The following is a 16,514-nucleotide window of genomic DNA, read 5'->3' as shown; positions in this document are numbered from 1 at the left end:
ACTGAGAATGCATGTACTATCTGGTTCCTAGAATTGTTAAGTACCAAACAGCAGGTGGCAGGGTCTGTGGGATTACTCTTAGAGCAGTCCTATGGTGGGACTGGGTGTTGTTCCTGATTGTGTAACATTCAAGTGTTCCAATATGGGAGAGGAGTACAAGGAATCCATCCATCACACCAAAGGAAAATCCTAGGCTGCAGGCTTGCTTTAGGTTTTAAGAATGGCCAAGACAGAGTGAAGCAGAACAACACAGGAGTCCAGGATACTCAGAAAAACACAGAATTGATAGATCACTCTGTGCACATGGCCATGTTGATAGGAGTTCTAGAGTTCTGTGGCAGGATTTGGAAATGAATTTGAATTATTGATAGTTACATGGAAAACTGAATGATGAAGGAAAGCAACTGTTAACTCCAGGAAAAACACAAAATTGTAGAGGAATGAACACATAATCATACTATGTGGATCCTCTCTGAATAATATCTATGAGTTCATAAAAATGGAAACACTAAATATTTGTTTAACCCAAAGTAGTAATATAATTATGTTGGGAGAATATAATTATATGGGGAGGTTGAAGGGAGTATGGGAAATTTGTAAGAAACCATAGCTACTCAGAAATATACAGGAATATTTATATCTTTATTACATATAACCAGTAAGAACCCTGGACAGTTGATTTTTATTTTATTTACATAATAAAAATGGAATCTAGTAATGTTAGTTGTCACAGTTATTAGTACTGATGTAATGTTAGCGAATTTGATTAACATTTTAATATAGGGAAAGGATTGTAGATTATTTATAAATTGGGACACAATAAAACCTAGTTAAATTATTTATTCTGGTATATGGATCAGTATATGTGAATTATTTTTGTATTTGCTTAATTATAATGAAGTTCATAATAGAATAAGATATATTAAGGGCCCAGGGCAATGGTTCTTAAACTTCATTGGGTATTTAGGAATTACCCATGAGCACTAATAAAATGCAGATTATCAGACTCTGACATAGAAAATTCTGATTCTTTATGTGTTGACTATTGCTCAGGAATCTGGATTTTAAATAAGCATACTGAGTGAGTCCAATAAAGATGATCCTGGGACCCCACTGAGACACACTGTCTTGTTGGGTTGTATCAGACATACTTGAGTTGATTCTGTCTTTTAATTTATTTCTCAATGACACTCAGGCAACTCCAAAGGGAGCAATTTTAAGTGCTCTCTTAAGGAAGTATCTAGGGACCAGTAGTGAAATATATTTTACATAAAGAGGAATAGAGTAACTTTATGCAATAAGACCAAGTTCCTGGCTCCTGTCCTAGAATAATGTAGGATCATTTCACTGGTTACCAGCTGGACGCTAACCAAAAAAAGATAAATATTTGTGGATTCAGAGATGGTATTTAGAGAAATACTGTGCAGAAGGATGAAATCTAATGGTGCCTGGAATTTTCAAAATAATTAATCAGAGTAACAATTTTAAATGTGCCACAAAGTAATACAGTACTCCAAATTATAAATTACACATTCATTGCTTAGTTCTTATCCACGAAATCTTTATATAAATTACTGTTTGTCTTTTTAAAATCCTTTTCCTACTGTGTAGGTTGTAAAGGCTCAGAATAGATACTAACAGCTAAAAGCAAACTATCTAACCACAGTATATTCCAGCATTTAAGAAGAAAATGTTCAAAACTAGTTGTCACCCTATTTTATTTCTGTAAGTGAAAAACTTTGTTAATGCTTTCAGGTGAGGTAGGCCAGGAACTTATTAAATCACTTAACGTAGTCTTTATACCCTAAATTTCAGCCCTCAGTGGTTTTCCCCCTTAATCTGGAGGGATAAGTTGACTAAAGTAACAACTTGTGTTTTTTTGTTTTTGTTTTAAGTTCTGTGATACATGTGCAGGACATGCAGGTTTGCTACATAGGTAATTGTGTGCCATGGTGATTTGCTGCACCTATCAACCCATCACCTAGGTATTAAGGCCAGCATGCATTAGCTATTTATCCTGATGCTCCCCCCACCTCCCGCCCCAAAAAGGCTCCAGTGTGTGTTGTTTCCCTTCTTGAGTCCATGTAACAGCTTGTTTTTAATCTAACCTTCTATCAGCATATGGTACCTATGATAAATGTAACCATATGCTGTAAGACATAATGATGATGATGATGATGATGAAGGTGATGATGGCTAGTATTTACTGAGCACTTACAATGTGACAAGCATTAAGTGTATTAAGTTATTTGAACATCACAACAAATCATTATTACTCCCATTTTATAGATGACAAGATTGAGGTCCAAGAAGGTTAAGTAACTTACCCAAAATCAAATATGTAGGCCTCTAACTTAAGGCAGTCTCATTCCAGTGCCCAACTTCTTTATCCAGTGCTTTCTATTAATATAACCCTCCCCACCCAATGCCTTGACAAATTCAGGACAAAGTCTCAGACGAAGAATCTAATAAAGGACGCTCCTTTCGTGTTTGTTTCCACCTGATCTACATTCTCACTTTGGAAGTGGCAACCCATTATTTGTAAATTTAATAATAAATTGGTTTCAGCTTCCTTGGGAACATTTGGCAACTCTTTCATGATAGCTTTTCCTTTAAATTTAATGTTTTGTGGTTTTAATAAAAACTGTCTTGTGATATACAGTATTTTAGGCCTATACCAGAATGTACACACACACAAATCTAAATAAGAAGGAATAACTATCTGATTTCAAGTGGAAAATAATTAAAAGGTAATTTGAAGAGATTGAAACCAGACTATTATCTGATTATCAGGCCATTCCTTAGCAGGTTCCTCATGTTTAGCCAGAGTCACCCGTCCTGGAGAGCAAGTTCTTTGGCAAGAGAACCAGGTTAGATGTGGTAACCCCAGACATTATGGGAAGAGATGATTCTCATTTCTAATTTTTCACTGGCTAGAACTCTGACATTAGTTAGAACACTGGTATTATAATCTGTGGACGAAAACCCAGCATCTATAAAATGATAGTAAGGGAAAAGGGTTTAGGCATAAAATACCCATAACAAAATATGCAGTTTGACACATGTACTTACAAAGAGAGAATTCTGCTGAGAGTGACAGGCTTCTGGGGACTACACAAAACTCTTCAGCAGGCTGGAGAATAACTTACAGCTTTCTCTTTGTCACAGAGCTGGCAGCAGAAGAGGGTGGGTGTAACTCCTCCCTAGTAGCCAGACTACACAGTTTAGCAGAACAGTGATATGTCAACATGATCAGGAAGGCGACTCTTCTCACAATTATGGATAGACAGAAAGAACCTGGAATATTAGGCAAACTGAGAAAATGAAGCCTTCTTCCTCAGTGCAGTGCCACAAGCAGATGCAATAAATGCTGCTAGTGGTGACAGTGCTTGTGATGAAATCTGGGGAGACTACAGCAATTTATATTTAAGATGTTTCATAATTTGGACATAAAAGCTATTATGTAGACACGCACACGCATGAAAGAGTTTGAACTTTATTTTTCTGCACCTAGGGATCAGGGGTTGCAGGTTGCAGGCTTATGCTATAATAAATAAGCATGAAAGGGGTGTACTTTGCATTGAGATTTGACTCATTCACATAAAGAAAAAAACGCCAAATAAATCTATGAGGAAAAGAGAATGTCTCCCCCAGATGCACAGATACAAAACAGAAATCTTTGTAGTCCCTGAGAAATAATAGACATTTTAAGAAGAAAGATTGATTAGAGATGTAATAAATTAAGAGGTAGTTGTGGAACCTGTGGAGTAATGAGAAAGCAATGCTATTCCCAAACTCATGAGTAATAGTTTCACTTGACATCTTTTAGCCTAATTATAACCTAGACTGTAGTCTCACAGAGACAGAGAAAGTCCCAGAAATTCTTGGGAATCATATAATTTTAGAGGAAAAGGGGACCATTGAAATCATTTATTTTTAAAATTTCTTAACATATTCCCAATGAAATTGAAGATAAGTGATTTGATTGCTGGTACAGTCCACATCAGTGGTGGAGCCAGAAAACAGTAGAGCCAGAACTTCTCCTACTCTTTGCTACCTCTTGTTCAGCCTACTTTGTGATGTCCTAATTGAACCATGTTAGGTCTTAAAGGGTGACATTCTTGTGTCATTTTTTACAGTCTCAGCCTAGGGTGAGCTTGTAAGTGCTTAAAGATGCCCCTCTAGTTAACTTGGGTTGTTATTATGGGTATAGTTCAATGCTCTTCATCAATCAAAATTATTCCAGGGTATAGGAGCATAGAATAGGCAAAATAATTGCCTGAGAGCTCTAATTTCATGACAGATACTATTTATACAAAACAAAACCATCTTGGCAGATATTCATTTCTTCTTGGTGGTTTCTTCAAAGTTAAAAATAAGTTGGGAAGGAAAAATTTTATTTTAGCAATCTTTAATGATCACAGCCATTTCAGGAGGCAAGGGCAATGGAGCCAGGACCAGAGCACTGCCACGTTGCCATCTTGCCACACGTGGACACTGCCTGGTGCTCCTATGCCTTGGTCTAAGTAACTCTTGTTAACAATATGGTTTTTATATTGAAATCCCTTTACTAGTAGTTATTATTTCTCAGACTAATAGTACTAGTAACTTAAAAAATAATTGAGTCTATAGTTAAGTTTATGCTCATAGTCACAACACTGCTATGAGGTAGGACAAACAGTTACCATTATTCACATTTAACAATGGAAAACTTAAGGCACAGAGAAGTTAAGCCCAGTTTCTAAAGTTCACAGCTATCTGGTGGAAAAGTTAGGGTTAAAATTCAGGTCTTTTAACTTCCAGCTAAGCTTCTTTCTTATAGACATGTTCCTTTCAACATTAAAGAAAGAACCTTCCTTGCTACTTTTCTTGTAATATGTGAATTTGTGGATACAACTGTTTTTTCTTCTTTCGATCTTAGGCATCATTTATCCTTTACCTCACCCCACGTAGTTCCTTGAACACAGTAAGCGGTCAAAAAATGTTTTAACACAAAAATTGCTTTTTATAGGATGGATGTTATCCAAGGTAGGGTGGTGAGGCATTATATACGATTGGTTTAATTCTTTTTCCTTTCATCTCCACTGAAGAAGTTTTGGTCTAATTAGCAGATACTGGTCAGGCTAATTGTGTGGCCTGTATACACTTTATGGTACCATCACTGAGTTATGAGCTTAAAATGCCAGCTTCAGTTCTTCATTAAAAACATAAGGATGTAGTATTTTTAATATGAAACAAATGGTTTCCATTTTCAGAATTATACTAAATTTCTTGAATTAATACGTGTCAACTTGACTGGGCTAAAAGGTACCCAGATCAAACTGTTGAGACATTATTTCTCAATGTGTATTTGATCATGGATCAGCATTAGAATTGGTAGACTGAGTAAAGAAGATTCTCTCACTTGCATACCCTGGCAACATCACATCTGTTGAGGACCCAAATAGAACAAAAAGGTGGAGGAAGGGTGAATTCACTCTGTTTGAGCTGGACATCCATCTTCTCCTGCCCTGGGATACCACTGCTCTTGGTTCTCAGGCTTTTGGACATAAACCGAATTACACTGTTGGGTCCTGTGGTTCTCAGGCTTTTGGGCATGGACTGGACCTACACCACTGGCTTTCCTGGGCCTTCAGCTTACAGATGGCAGATCGTGGGACTTCTCAGCCTTCATAATCTTAACCCAATCTGTAGTAATAAACTTCTGTCTACATATATATATCCAATTGGTTTTCTCTGGAGAACTCTAATAGAATCTTTCTTCAATTTTATCATGCACCAAGCACTGTTGTGAGCTCTTAATTTAAGTATAACTTTATAACCTCATAAACCATGGAGTTGGTGCCATTATTATGCTCATTTTTACATGAGGAAACTGAGCCTTAGAAAGGTTAAATAACTTGCCCAAGATCTTGCTGCTAAAAATGGAAGAGACTAGGTTTGTATGATTCTAAAATCTCAGCTATTATTACTATTATACTATATTTTACCTACAGCTTTGTAGCTCTGACACAGCAACATTTTCCCAGATGGCTAAAATCTTCCCTATTCTATCTATATAGATATAGGCATACATTAATTAATTAATTAATATTTTTTTGAGATGGAATCTCACTCTGTTACCCAGGCTGGAGTGCAGTGGTGTGATCACAGCTCACTGCAACCTCCTCCTGGGTTCAAGCAATTCTCCTGCCTCAGCCTCCTGAGTGGCTGGGACTCCTGCCACCACATCCGGCTAGTTTTATTGTACTTTTAGTAGACACAGGGCTTCACCATGTTGGCTGGTCTCGAACTTCTGACCTCAAGTAATCCACCGGCCATGGCCTCCCAAAGTGCTTGGATTACAGGTGTGAGCCACCATGCCTGGCCTATTTATTTTTTTGAGACAGGGTCTCACTCTGTCACCCAGGCTGGGGTGCAGTGGTGTGATCACAGCTCACTGCAGCCTCATCCTCCCTGGGCTCAGGCTATCCTCCCACCTCAGCCTACTGAGTAGCTGGGACTATAGGCATGTGCCACCTCGCCCAGCTAATTTTTGTACTTTTTGTAGACATGGGTTTTTCACCATGTTGCCAGGCTGGTCTGGATCACTCCTGGGTTTAAGTGATCCACCTCCCTCAGCCCCTCAAAGTGCTGGGATTACAGACATGAGGCACTGTGCCCAACCATTCTAGATATTAAATAATTTCATGTAGTTACCCCAAATACAGACTATGTTCTGTCATATCTGACTAAAATAAAAATTCAGCTTAGGGATACTCCTTTTTGCAGACATTATTTGTTCTAGCTCTGAGATTGTATCTCCATGCTGCTTACTTTAGGTTGCAATATGTTCCCAACACCCACCTTTCAAGTTTTTAAAATGGTATTTCAATTTTTCTTCAGTTTGTATGCTCAGCCACCTGTGCACTTCCTCTACTTCTGCAAAGTGAAGAAAAGGAAAAAATCAGTTTTTTTCTAATACAATATTCATAGAGAGGTCTGGATTGTTGGATTAATATACTGTAATAAGCAGCTCTCTGATTACAGCTCCCACTGGAACACTCCCTTAGGGGGAACGAAGGTCCCTGTTTTTTGATTCTTCCTGCTATCCCCATTCCCGTTCAGCTGAGAATCTACCAAACTAGGATTGAGTCGACCAATCAAAGAATTCTAAGCAAGAAGGGATTACACTGATGAGTTTCACTGCCTCCTCTTCAGAGAGACAAATGGAAGCCCACAGACTGATTATTAAAGCAGGTGTATTTTTATCTGTGCTGTCTTCTTATTCAAGACTCTAAGCTAGTCATCAAGCCAATGGTATAACTGACAGCTGATGGGAATTTCTGGAATGGGTGTTAAGTGTGAAGGAAAGAAAGGCCCAGTGGTAATGTCGGATCTAAATGTAGATTACTTGGATTCCAATCTACTTATCAGCTGTGTGCTCCTGGGCAAATTATGCAACTTTTCTGTGACTCAATTTCCTTGACAGAGGGTGTGTAATAGTATCTGTTTCACACAGTTATTGTGAGAATTAAATGAGCTATCTATCAAAAGTATTAAAGCTGTGGTTAAACTCTCAGTAAACATTAGTTATTTCTATGAAAGTTAAACTGCCAAATCCTTGAGTCTTGATTTGTCCTCATAATTGCTGTGGCATTTCTCCTCTTTTAAAGTCTTCCGAACAGAAGTTGACGTTTGCATTTTAAAGGCACTCAAATGGTTTACTTCTAAGAAGTTTGGGGCCAGTGGATTACATACACACACGTGACCTGCCAGGGTACGTAAACCTGGCGGACTTCCACGGTCTGGGGGTGACTGTGCTCCCGGGATGAAGGGATGCTTAGAAATTGCGTTTTTCAGGAGGAAGGTGGGGCCTTTAACGGGGGCGGCCGGCTACCAAAGAACTAAACTTTCACCCCGCGAAGGGGAGCCGGTCTCCCTGCGCCCGCGGGCGTCGAACCCAGGCCCGGCTCCCACCGCCCAAAGGCCGGGGAGGCTGGAAGCGACGAAAGCGTTAGACTTCGAGGCTGCTCCCAGCTTTGGGCTGTCACCGGGCAGTCTCGCAGACAAAGGGGCTTCTCAGCCAGGTCGCCGTTTTGGTGTGTCGTCCTCCCAGCCCCCCCCGTTGGTCCCCAAACTGCCCCCTGCGCTGGCTCGGCCGCGTCCCTCACATCCCGGCTTTAGCTGCCACCCCGGGACCCTTTGTGGTCTGCCGTCCCTCCTAGGGAGGGGTGAGGGGCTGCGACATTCCAGTGAGGAGAAACCGAGGGGTGCGGGGCAAAAACACTCTTCCTCGCTCCCACCCGAGGAGCGCGCCCCATGACGCTCGCCAACCGCCCTCCGGCAACTGCCCGGGCCGCGCCTCAGCCCCCTCGCCCGGGTCCTCGGCACGGAGGAGGCGCGTGGCGCGGCCGGCGCTCTCTGATTGGCTGCGGGCGTCGGGGCGCCGCGCCGCGATTGGGCCGCGCAGCTGTCTGGAGCGAGAGCGCGCAAGGTGGGGAGGGGGCGCTGGAAGCTGCTGGAAGTCGGGCGCGGGGGATGCGGCGGGGGCGCCGGGGCGGGGACGGCGGCGACGACGGCAGGAGGGGCCGCGCCGGTGCAGGGCGGCTGGGGGCGGCGGTCGCGGGCGGAGGCGGCGGCGGAGGGGGAGGTGCGAGCCGGGCGCCGCCCCCGGCCCCTCCCCGGCCCTCCCCGCTCCGCGCTCAGACAGCGGGCGGCCCAGGGGCGGGCGCGCCGCTGCATCCCCATCCTCGTCGTTGCCCGGCGCAGCGCGAGCGGGCGAGCGGCGCGGGCTGTCGGAGCGCGGAGGCCCGGCCATGGCCACCACCAGCACCACGGGCTCCACCCTGTTGCAGCCCCTCAGCAACGCCGTGCAGCTACCCATCGACCAGGTACCCCGAGGCGCCCCGGCGCCGGGCGTCGCGCCCTCGCCGCCCCTGTCGGCCGCGGTGCCACCCGACCGGGGGCCCGGGAGGAGGGTGGGGGCTGGGGCCGGGCGCCCAGTGCCCCCCTGTCCGCCACTGCCTGGAAGGGAGGGGACACCAAGCCGGTTATTGTCCCGGAGCCCCCTCCCTCCCCAGGGCGCCCCCAGCCTCCCATCCCCGGGCCGGGCGTTGTTGCCAGCGACAGCCCCCGGGAAGGGTGGTCGTTAGGGCGTGCGGGTGTGCATGCGGTTCCTTCCCTCCGCGGCAGCGGCGCTCGGACCCCGTGGTCGGGTCCCGGGGCAGCCCCAGGTGCGCAGGGACCGGGGTGTAGACGGGGTGCGGAAAGCTGCGCTTTGGGGAGGCCGGTGGTGCTGCCTGCCCCGCGCGCGGCTCTGAGCGACCCCCGGAGAGGCTGATGCTTGGGTCTGCGTGTGCAGGGTGCCTTAGAGACGGCGTCGATGGGTGCCAGGGGCCCGGAGAGGCTTAAGTGCTACAGCACTTTGGGGACAGTTTGCGTTGGAGTGTGGCTTAAGAGAGACAGAGGCAACAGTTTGGGGAAAGGCAGACAGGTTATGAAGAAAAGTCAGAGGGAGTTAATCCCAGGATTCTGGCTGAGAAAGTTGCAACCTTGTCGATAGATGCAGCCACGGTACCTCCTGGCCCAGCCCTCAAAAAAGCTCTTGACAGTGTCTAGGGAAGGGTGGCATTTAAATGAGGCCAATCGAATTTGATGGTTTAAAGGGCCTACGGATTACTGAGAAATAAATAGCATTGTGATGGAAAAGCAGCGCCATTTTACTCAGAAGAGAAAGTTTGGAAGTATTTTGTTGTGAGAGTGAGATTTAGGGAAATTGTTGATGGGGTGGGGGTATAGTTAGGTGATTGCTCTAGCTCCAGGCTAAAGATAGTTAACTTTGGAAATTTTGCTTACAATGATTTCAAGTGTACTTAACCTGGAAGTGTTTGCACTTTACACGGGATACTGGTTCACTGTCTTGAACTTGAAGGTGCTGCTGTCATTTAGTCCTCAGGGATTTTGTTTCAATACAGGATTCCTTCTTGTCCAGATGGCTTTTCGTAGCAGCAGTCTGGAAACCTGACATTAGGTTGCTAGCTGCCTTGTGCCATACTGTTTTAAATAAAATCAACTTAAGTATGTCGAAAGGGTGTTAAACAATTGTGGCTTCTGTTGAAATCTCACATCGCAGTCATAACTTCTGGGTAATAAATAGTAAAGTATCTATCCCCATCTATCTTGAACAACAGTTCTAATGTGTGTCATGCTAATAAAGTGTGGTGGTGAAATTAATCGTGTATTTAAGAAAATATTCTTCTCTCTTTATTAATAAATTGACTAGAATTTAGGATTTTTCATCCTCTTGGCCCTGTGGAGGATTCTCGCTGACGTTTCCACACTGGTGTGCAGTGTATGACCTTTCAGCATATCACACTCCTGCCTTAAATAGGCTGCTGCCAGTGTATCAGCAAATGCAGGGTGGGTGTCTGTTGAAAAGTTCCTTGCGGATGAGGAGCTTGGGCGATAGGTTTATACATTTACATTTCTTTCGGAGAGATGGGCATTTCTTTCAGAGAGACGTTCTCGTTTTTCTCTCCCCGCTCTTTCTTTCTGCCATTGCCCTACCCGTCCCTGCCATGCTGAAATATTTTCTTCACTATGCTAGTAATACCTATTCATTTATATAATGCTTATAGCTGTTTAACTTGATTTGATACTAATGAACTCATTTAAACATCCAGAGAAAGTTCTTTTCAGTACTAAAATAAGCAGGAGAATCAAGGGAAAGTGACATCCTTTGTTAGCTACAGGTCTTGAGTTGGTACCTTGGGACTACTCTAAGTTTGTACAGCCGTGTATACTACTGACTTTGTATAGCACAGTCGTGCACTGCATAGTGACATTTTGGTCATCAGACGACATGTCTGATGGTGGTCCCATAGATTATAACAGAGCTGAACAATTCCTCTTGCCTAGTAAAGCTGTAGTCGTTGTCATGTTGTAGCACAACACATTACTCATGTGGTGATGCCAGTGTAAACAAGCCTACTGTGCTGCCAGTCCTTAGCACATACAGTTATGTACAGTACATAATACTTGATAATGCTAAGTGTGCCACTGGTTTATGTATTTACTATCCTTTTATTGTTTTAGAGTATACGCCTGTTTATTTAAAAAAAAACGTTAACTGTAGAACAGCCTGAGGCAGGCCCTTCAGGAAATACTCCAGAAGGCATTTCTATTATGGGATATAACAGCTCCATGCATGCTATTGCCCCTGCAGACCTTCTAGTGGGACAGGATGTGGAGGTGGAAGACAGTGATATTAATGATCCTGACCCTGTGTGGGCCTAGGCTAGTGTTTGTGTTTGTGTCTTAGTTTTCAATGGTTTTTTAAATTAAATTTTAAAAGGAAAAAGCTTATAGAATAAGGATATAAGGAATATTTTTATACAACTGTACAATGTGTGTTTTACTCTGTTATTATAAAAGAGTTAAAAAGTTAAAAAGAAAAAAATTACAGTAAGCCAAGGTTAACTTATTATTGAAGGAAGGGAAATATATTTTATAAATTCAGTGTAGCGTAAATGTAGAGTGTTTATGACGTCTACAGTGGTGTCCAGTAATGTCCTGGACCTTCGCATTCACACACAACTCACTCACCCAGAGTGACTTCTAGTCCTGTAGACTCCCTTCCTGGTGAGTGACCCATATGGATGTGTCATTTTAAATCTTTTTTGCTGTATTTTTACTGTACCTTTAAATGTTTAGATACATACTTACTATTGTGTTAGTTACTACAGTATTCAGTACAGTATAGATTTGTACCCTAGGAGCAATAGGCTGTACCTTCTGGCCTAGGTGTGTAGTAGGCTATGCTATCTAGGTTTGTTTAAGTACCTTATGGTGTCCACACAGCAACAAAATTGCCTAATGATGCATTTTTCAGAATATAGCACCATCATTAAGTGACACATGACTGTATTTTGTGTTGTTTTCTCTTTGAGCAAGTCTTTAAAATATTGGATTAATATCACACAAACCTTAGCTTTTCATGGTGATAATAAATTGTTTATTTGAAGCACATAAGAGTTGACTTTCTTGTTGATGAAGCTGTTGGAATACCTATAAAAGCTCATTTTGTAAAAGTAGATGACTAAAGTCATTTACCTATTTTAAAACTGAGCAAAATAGAAAATTTTTATAATGTAAGTAATTTAGCCTAAGTTGAGAGAAAGCTTACGAATTTTTTATAATCTGATAAAGTGATTCAACAGGAAAAAGACAAGTCAGGAAATGAAAAGTGTAAAAATATAACTTGTTAGTATGTTAATTTAGTGCGTGCTAACTAACAATGTTTTGAAAAATTAGGAAATTATAAAAGCAGTTGTTTGATGTCAGAGGAAGAGAGAGACTTTAGTGTAAGGAAAACAATTAACTTTTTACTAGGTAAGGGTGGAATTTCTGAGATGATGGAAATTACTGGTCTGCATGTAATGTAAGAATGCACCTTGCAGGGCAAGGTAGCAGAAAGAAGGAAGTGTTTTGCAATTAGGCTGAGGCCAGGGAAGAAAAGAAGCAAAAGATTTTGCCTTAGACTCCTGGGTTGTTTAATTTTTACTGAGAATTCCAGAGTGACCTTGAGGTAGCCATAGTGTTTGTTCAATAGGCCTTAAATTTAAATAAAAATACAGAATCTATTATCAAGTGAGGTTACACGATGCTCTAAGATGGGAAGTATCTGGCATCTGATGTTTGCCTTTCTAGACTTTGCTTTCCAGAAGACTTTATTTCTAGGGTAATGTTTGGTAGGTGGTTGTGATTAAAGGAATGTATGGAGAAGTGGGTTTTGAGGAAGGAATTGGACTGAGAAAGAGCTGTGCCAAATGTGCTATTTAGGCAATGTAAGGAATCATTGAAGGTATCTGTGTTCTTTATTATTAATAGTTGCTGATGTGCTGGATTTTTAAGACTCAAAACCAAATACCAAAATAAAACAAGAAAATAATTAAATGTCCCAGATCAACCTATTTTTTAGTGTGTGTGTTTTTAAATCTTAACATATCATATACTCTTTTACATCGATTTGCCTAACTCCAAGTTACCAGATTCAGGTTGCTATCCAGTGTTTTCCTTCTTTCTCCCTCCCTGCTCTTTCTTTCCTTTTTAACAATTTTCTGTCCTTATTTCTCATCATGCTGTAATTACTGCTATGAAACTAGAGTAAATTTCCCTAGTGATGTGATATCCAGGATGGCATACTTGGCAGAAGGCCAGTTAGGGATGAGGCTGGCCTGTATAAAGTCATTGAACAGCCATGTTTAGGGACAGGGGTCATTGTTTTAGAGATGATGTGCTGAATTCTGGGCAGGGAGAGGGGCAAGATGGAGACTCAGGATATTTTGAAAGGTTTGGAGGGGGAAGGGGAAGGAGGAACGGTTATATGTTACTAATCCTGCAAAGTCAGATAATAATTATAATGTCTGACACTTATACAGTTTTCAAAGCTGTTTCACACAGATTATGCTATTTAATCAAATCCTCACAACACCTTGTGAAGTCAGATAAAGTTCAAGGCCTGAAATATTTAGCTTCATGGGTGTGTGTGTGCACGCATGTATGGTTTTACCATTTGAATAATAAAGGTCAATTTTAGTTTATAGTCTAAATAGTATGTGGCAAATATTTTTGGTAGATCATTGTTTTCGATCTGAGCTATCAACATATTTTGGAGGGAAAGGTGGAGAGCAACAGCTTCCTACAGGCCCCTGAAGTCAACACTGAAGGGCTAGGGGTTGTGGTTGACACAGGGAAAATGCTGATGTGAGTAAGGGGGAGAAAGCAGTGTGGGCTTATGAGATCTATTTCCTTTTTGAACAGTTCGTTGACTGATACTTTCTGTATGTTCCCCCCCTGCACTGTACAGATAACCAGTGATGTGAAGTTGATGTTAGGAAAAAGAGTAGTTTAAAACATTAACCTCTTTAATCTTCCTGCAGGTCTGTACTATGATGAATTCCATTTTGTAGATGAAGAAACAAGTGAAGTTCTCATTATTGAGTCTTCTTAAGAGTATGACTTTTAGGAAGAGAAGGTGAATGGCAACAAAACAAGCAGATCAAAGATTTATTTTAAACTTTCTGTTTGATTACTCTAGGTTTAGAACATCAATATTTAACTCATTTGTCTCTTCTGTCTACTTTTATACCCATAATGAGCGTTAGACTTCATCATGAGAACACTGAAATACCCAGTCTGTTGTGGACGATTCCTTTTCATCAGGAAGGCATATGGGACTGAGAATCTCGAATCTGTGTTTTAGCCCCTGTCAGTTAACAAGTTTAGATATGTTACTGTACGTAAATGAGTTTCCTCCTCTATGTGTGTTGGGCTTAGTTTTAAAATTCCATGATTCTTTGTCTTATTAACTGATGAAGTTGCCCAAATTCTTTCTGGTCCAAGTTGGAGAGATAATAAATGAAAACTTAGAGGAGGGGCTGGGTGTGGTGGCTCCTGCCTGTAATCCCAGTACTTTGGGAGGCTGAGGCGGGTGGATCATGGGGTCAGGAGTTCAAGACCAGCCTGGCTAAGATGGTGAAACCCCATTTCTACTAAAAAAAAAAAAAAATAAAATTAGCCAGGCGTGGTGGCAGGCACCTGTAATCCCAGCTACTTGGGAGGCTGAGGCAGAAGAATCGCCTGAATCCAGGAGGTGGAGGTTGCAGTGAGCCAAGATTGTGCCACTGCATTCCAGCCTGGGTGACAGAGTGACACTCCATCTTAAAAAAACAAAAAAACGAAAAAACCAAAAACCAAAACAAACAAAAAAACTTAGAGGAGGAAAGTGAACTACTGAATTTTGAAGATGTTTTCAGTAGTAAAGAGAGTTGAAACTGCCTGTCTATTTAATTCAGGGCAGCTAAGTAAAATACCACAAGCCCTGACAGCTGCAGCCCATATAGGTTTCTCTGTATTCCATTGTCCTTCGTTAACAGGAAGTAGTAGGGTAGTGGCGTAGTAGAAATGGCATGATTAGGTTGGCAGCCAGACTCTGCCAGCCTTATACTCTTTGACAAAATACTATATTTTTCTTTAAGCCCTAGTTTCCTTATCTGTAAAATAAGGATGATAATAAGTAGTGGTACCTACTTGTAGATTACTGTGAAGATTGAAACCATAATTGATGTGAAATGTCAGGCTTCTAGTAGATGTTTGATGCACAGTTCCTCCCTCTTTACAAATTATGAAATTCTTGGAATTTATTTGTGTTTTTGTTTTGAGAAGTTAACATCTGTTCATATGTATTTCATTTTTAATCTTTAGGACTTCCTTTTTAGGAAGAGAAATACAAGGCTTGGTTCGGTCATATGCCCACACAGTGATTAAACTAGGATTAAAATTTAGTTTTGAATTTGGAGTCAAAAGTGGTTTTTCTGCTTCCTTACTGCTTTAAGAGCTCTTTGTCTCCCTGATTTAAAAACACTTCCTATGTTGTTACTGCCCGTGTAGGTACAAATAGGCTTCATCTCTGTTGATTGGGGCCATGAGGGCCAACTTTCCAGGGACATAAAGCAGCTTACACACAGCTTTTGCCTCCAGTTGGTTTAACAGGTGGGTCTCTACAATGATAGCACTTGGTGAGATTCCTTTAAAATAAAACAAGCCATAAAATGACCCTCAGCAGAGTGGTCTTTTAATGAATTTTATGCATAATATGGATGATTGAAGCAGGCTTTGTAGTGTGTGGCAAGGGCGGGGCAGCTAATGGTGGAAACTGCTCAGGATTCAGGAGATTGGAACAGGCACTGGTGACGTGCCCTTTCTGCCATGGTTTCCCAATCGTAATGGCTCTTCCTGTATTCAGTGCACCTTGCATCTGAATCTTTTTCTGAGTCCTGTCTGATGTGACTGCTTCTTTATTTGAGCCATGAGAGTATTTTGGATCTAGCAGTGTTCTGGCATTTACATTCTGCTTAATGTTATATGTATCATTCAGGGTTCTAGTAAGAGACAGATTGAAGTAGGTAACTAAGGCAACCAGGTAACTTAAAGAACTATTTACAAAGATGTGGGCGGGTCTTTGTAAATCAGCGAGGAAGAGTAAAGTTACTGAGCCAGCTGTACTAGACATGGAGGGTCAAGGGGGAAGGAAGGAGCAGAACCCCAAGATAGTGGCTGTGGAGCAGGGGCTGCTTGGCAGCACGGGAGGAAGAGCTGTGGCCTCCAGTTGAAGGACTCAGCCAGCCTACAGTGAACCTGAGTGAGGGCTGTGGCCGGGAGAGCATGCCCCTGCCTCTTACTTCTCCTATCCTCTCACCCTCTGCTGGGGTCTACTTCAGAGGACAAGTTGGAGCTTCGGGGGAACAGAATAGAGAGGGGAGTGGATCTGGATTGCATTTAAATACAATGCAGAACATTAGGGTTACTTCAGTATTACTTATTTCTCTACCTTATGAATACAAATAAAAACCCTTGTCGTCAGACTCCTTTATGCACATTCTTATTTTGTGTCTTTATTCTCAGTCATGGATTTTGAAAGCATAGTTGATTTCCTAATTCCAGTTCATTTTTAAAACCATTATAATCAGGCT

The 16,514-nt window shown here is 41.9% G+C and overlaps 1 protein-coding gene across 3 annotated transcripts in view; it reads left to right on the top strand.

Annotated features, from left to right (window-relative positions):
- Window positions 1-8,685: 8,685 nt before the first annotated feature.
- The window catches only part of MBOAT2 (membrane bound glycerophospholipid O-acyltransferase 2), a 146,930-nt gene continuing 139,101 nt past the window's right edge, over window positions 8,686-16,514 (top strand). For 2 of the 3 annotated variants that reach the window (XM_074393752.1, XM_074393744.1), the window contains exon 1: window positions 8,686-8,873. Coding sequence is in view for 1 of the 3 variants with exons in the window: in XM_039461203.2 (XP_039317137.1) it covers window positions 8,799-8,873 (75 nt within the window). In the remaining 2 variants the exon portion in view is untranslated. The remainder of the gene's footprint in view (window positions 8,874-16,514) is intronic. The other variant, XM_039461203.2, reaches the window with a different exon arrangement.

This window comes from Saimiri boliviensis, chromosome 1 (assembly GCF_048565385.1).
Source record: "Saimiri boliviensis isolate mSaiBol1 chromosome 1, mSaiBol1.pri, whole genome shotgun sequence".
NCBI classification, from domain to species: domain Eukaryota; kingdom Metazoa; phylum Chordata; class Mammalia; order Primates; family Cebidae; genus Saimiri; species Saimiri boliviensis.
This window is presented reverse-complemented; position numbering and strand designations above follow the sequence as displayed.